The sequence below is a fragment of the Limulus polyphemus genome, unplaced genomic scaffold (assembly GCF_000517525.1).
Source record: "Limulus polyphemus unplaced genomic scaffold, Limulus_polyphemus-2.1.2 Scaffold1492, whole genome shotgun sequence".
Taxonomy (NCBI): Eukaryota; Metazoa; Arthropoda; class Merostomata; order Xiphosura; family Limulidae; genus Limulus; species Limulus polyphemus.
In genome coordinates, this window is record NW_013667102.1 from 98,192 (window position 1) to 102,581 (window position 4,390).

At 34.2% G+C, this 4,390-nt stretch overlaps 1 protein-coding gene across 2 annotated transcripts in view; it reads left to right on the forward strand.

Annotated features, from left to right (window-relative positions):
- Positions 1 to 4,390, forward strand: part of LOC106463822 (lachesin-like) — a 77,928-nt gene that overhangs the window by 45,199 nt on the left and 28,339 nt on the right. For both annotated transcript variants that reach the window (XM_022391432.1, XM_022391433.1), the window contains exon 3: positions 3,492 to 3,699. In XM_022391432.1, coding sequence (XP_022247140.1) covers positions 3,492 to 3,699 — 208 coding nt within the window. The remainder of the gene's footprint in view (positions 1 to 3,491; positions 3,700 to 4,390) is intronic.

Genomic DNA, 4,390 nt, shown 5'->3' on the forward strand with positions numbered 1-4,390 from the left:
CTTTGCATGAAATTCAAAACAAACAAACAATGAAATTTTGAGCTTCAAACAAAAAGTTTTATATTTAATCAACTTTATAAATCTATGCATTGTGGTTTGTGAAAATTAACAGCATCAGAGTACAGTGACGACACTGATGGGTTGTCATCAAACCAATCAGAAACTGCCACACGAGCATGACGTCTAAAAAAATTCAAGCAGTCATATCATTCCCAGTAGTAGTAGTGCTGTGAGATAATCATACTTTTTAAGGCTGAAATACCACTTGATAAGAGTGTGAAATCAAAGTTTTAACTAGTCAAGGATACTTGACATATTCCAGTAGGATCTGTACGGAAGAATCTGTGGAGAGCACGAGAGTCTGGTATTGCTAATAACACAATTGTTCGAAGTAGAAAAATAAAACTCTTAAAAAATGATGTTAAGTATCTCGAGGCATGTTCTTTACGAGATTGGTGACGGCTTTGCTGTAAATGCCGATGTAAATGTTACCGTGAAAACAGCATGATATACATTAACACTTTTAGTAACTGGGGAGTTTTATAATAAAATCGATCAAAGTAAAAACTAAAACGTAAAAATAACTCTGAAAGATAGTATTTTCACCTGAGTCAGCCACATTGTAAAATATGCTTTGAAGGGTTTAAAATATTTATACTGTCAATGCACATAAAAATGTAAAACACATACTTTGTTGATCGTATACATATACATTTTCTATTCTTTCACAATCCTATAAGTATGAATCAGCAAGTGTTTGTCAAGATGGAGTGGTGAAAAATAAAATCACACCCCTAAGCTCATCTTTTGTTTTTATATTGCACGTTCTATGTAAGCTTATCGCTTTAAAGTTTAAACAGCCTTAAGACTGATCAATACAAAATTCAGTTATCTGTGCACTTTTGTAAACAAGTTTATCTGTTTAAACGTACAATTATACAATTTTAAATTTCTATTATCGAGTTTTTCTGAGCAATTTTTCTACTTATATTAAAGTATATAACAAATATATTTTAAAGGTTAACAAATTCGATATTATTGCGTTACGAGATAAAACAACATGTAGTCAGTTTTAAAATCCATGAAGGTCAACAAGAAACACATAAAACAGGTTAAAACTCGTTGATGATATGTTATATAGAAACGTTTTATGACTTGAAACATGCTACGTATCAAGAAGACAACTTTGGTTGCACAGTCGTTGTTAATTGGTGTTTCCGCGTTAAAATAACTATACTATGTATTATTGTTTATTTGTAATTAAGCACAAAGCTACACAATGGGCTATCTGTACTCTGCCCACCACGGGTATTGAAACCCGGTTTCTAGCGTTGTAAGTCCGCAGACATACCGCTGTGCCACTGGGGGCGGCTAACCTGGTATTTATCTCAATATATATATATACACATATCAATAACTATCCTGATTTGTTTCATTTTTAACATGAATGGCACCAGTGATTATCGAAATTTTTGACAAAAGTAAAGTTATTCTAGTAGTCGTCCAGTGATACATTTTTACAGATTCTTAGCAACATTGGAGTTATTACATTCATTAAACTTGTTCAGGTGAGTTGTTCAATTATGATTCACGTGAGAGATTCATGTATAAAATTGGAGGTGAAGATTGATGAAAAATCTTGAATTAACATCATTACGGCTGGCTTCGTCTGAAAGTCCTAATGTTATGATTTTGCTGTTATTTTTAGAGGGGCTTATAAATGTTATCTAAAACCGGGATAAACACAAAGTTATTATTGGAAAAATATAAGTATTTTAACTTTATCACTTAACTGTTACCTCCAGATGACTGAGAAATATGATCGAGAGCTTATAACACTCACATTCGGTGTATGATCCCTTCCCTGCAATGGGAAAAGCCCAGATAGCCCATAAAGCAAATAACAAACAAATAAATAAATATAACTGTAAGTGTATATTTAATACATAGTAGCCCACCACGGGTATCGAAACCCGGATTCTAGCTTTGTAAATCCGCAGACATACCGTTGTGCCACTGGGGGGAGAGCACAGATAGCCCTTGTGTAGCTTTGTGTATAATTAAAAACAAACCAGGTTAACCATATTTAGTTACGGCGCTTTTTAACTTAACATCCGAGTATATGATTTATTACAATTTTATGATATTTTTGAAACTTTTTATTTTGTTTATCTGACGAAAAAAACGCCTGTTTATGTGATGCCATCATAAATTCCAATATCAATTAGTGTTTTTAAAGTGATCTAAGCTGAGGTTATTTTCAAATCTTACAGCAACGAAAACTTGGAAGTTTCAGAGAACAAAATAAAGTGAAAGAATTTATTAATCTTTATTGCTCTTCTAGTTGCAAACCTTATCTTTCGTGCAATGCAATATCCAAGGTTTATTACTTTTAATCTTGAAAATGGAATTAAAAGGCGAAAATTTCGTTATTTTTATTTTTGAAAGCATCTACGAAATAATTTCAAGCTGTTAGTGGAGCTCACAGTTTAATTTAAAAGAACCGGAACCAAGCTTTGCATACAATTTTGCAATAGTTTCATGATCCGTATTCTCAGGTGCACCGAAGACTACAGATGTAGGAATAATATTCGCAGTTACTAAGAGAATGGCAGAAAATGTTATTCAGAATTAAACTGAGTTTCTCTTTGGCTGAATTGAGCGTAACAGACTGAAAACCATTTGGCAGATATCTATTGAAGAAGAGAAAAAAAAACACAGTCCAGCGTGCCATACACTAGATGCCACACAGCAACATTTTCTAAATGGAGAGTTCTTAGTTAGAGAAAAATCTTTAGAAATCTATTCAAGACTGAGAAATCTAATCAATACGTAGATATAACCATGTAATCCTCTCTTCCTGAGTACTCTGGTTACCCTGTCATCCCATAATAAAAAAAATGGAAGGACACAGCTTTCAGGTATCTCTAAACACCTAAAACGTTATCCTCACTAGAGAACATACACGATACAACCATGTAATCCTCTCTTCCTGAGTACTCTGGTCACCCTGTCACTAGAGAACATACACGATACTAAGCCACACATTTCTCTAGTGACGCAGTCCATGAGAAAGTTCAGCAACACCCAAAAGGGAACGACCAAAGAAAATATGTAACTAGGATAACAGCAAGATAACTACATTCTAGAACTGATCTTCAGATTTACCGCTGAACCACTGAGGGAGGACAAGATATTGAAATAGTTAAAAAGTATATGAATGCTTATCCTCTTAAGTAGGTTCTTATGGATCAAACCTTTTATCTGCGCTCTGCTCCCTAAAGGGAATCGGACCCTGTATCTTAGCTGACCCACCGGGGAACAGATGAAATGGTAATTAAATTTTATTATACCTGGTAAAGCAGACACCCCAGTTTGACAAATGCGTCTGATTGATTAACCTCCGATCTATATTTCTGGTGGGTTATAGACGGGTAGCATTGTTAGAGGCGAATAGCGCGTAAACTAACGTGTGTTAAATATTTCTTTAGGTGGCCTGGTTGAGAGTTGAAAGTAAAACCATCCTGACAATTCGTCATAAGGTGATAACCAGAAATTACAGAATAGACCTGAGCCACGGAGATCGGCGAAACTGGATTCTCCACATCAAGAACGTCCAAGAGTCTGATAAGGGAGGCTACATGTGTCAGATTAACACTGTGCCCATGAAGAGTCAAGTCGGGTATTTAGACGTAGTTGGTAAGTTAGTTATGGAATAGGAAGAGTCAGTCAACTGTTGACAAAAATGAATAACTTTGTTGTTGGTGAACAGTACCTTTGTATGAAAGTTTATTCAGCACCGAATCGGTTATTCGCTAGTAAGTTAGTAAATAAGCAGGAGATCATTTAAAGGTTTATTATTGACTGACTATAACAATTATTATTGACTGACTAACAAATACATTGGCAGTGGTTTCATTCTTTATTAAAATATTATGTTTGCAGTAGGAATTATCACACTGTAGATTTGTGACTACGGTTCCTTAAGTTATCGAACAGTACCTCGTGATCATAAAATGGCTTTGTTTGTTTGTTATTAAGTACAAAGCTACACAATGGGCTACCCGTACTGTGCCCACCAGACCTCCCGCTGAATCACGGGGGTGGGGGGAATACAATGCCATTCTAAGTCCAACCTGAATATTTTGACAAATTATTAAGGGAATGTTTATTTTATGTATTCGTTTTTTAACCTTGAAATTTGTTCTTCAGAAAAAACTTATCTTTCGTCAAGTATTCATTAAATAATTATGTTATTAATGATGAACTTGAATTTCTCACTAAAAAAAAAGAAGAAAAACTACACGTGAAAAAATATTAATTAAAGTGCATTCCTCTTTCTTTTTTTTTTTTTTTGTTTAGTAGAATAATGTGTAGTAGTTTCTTAAGA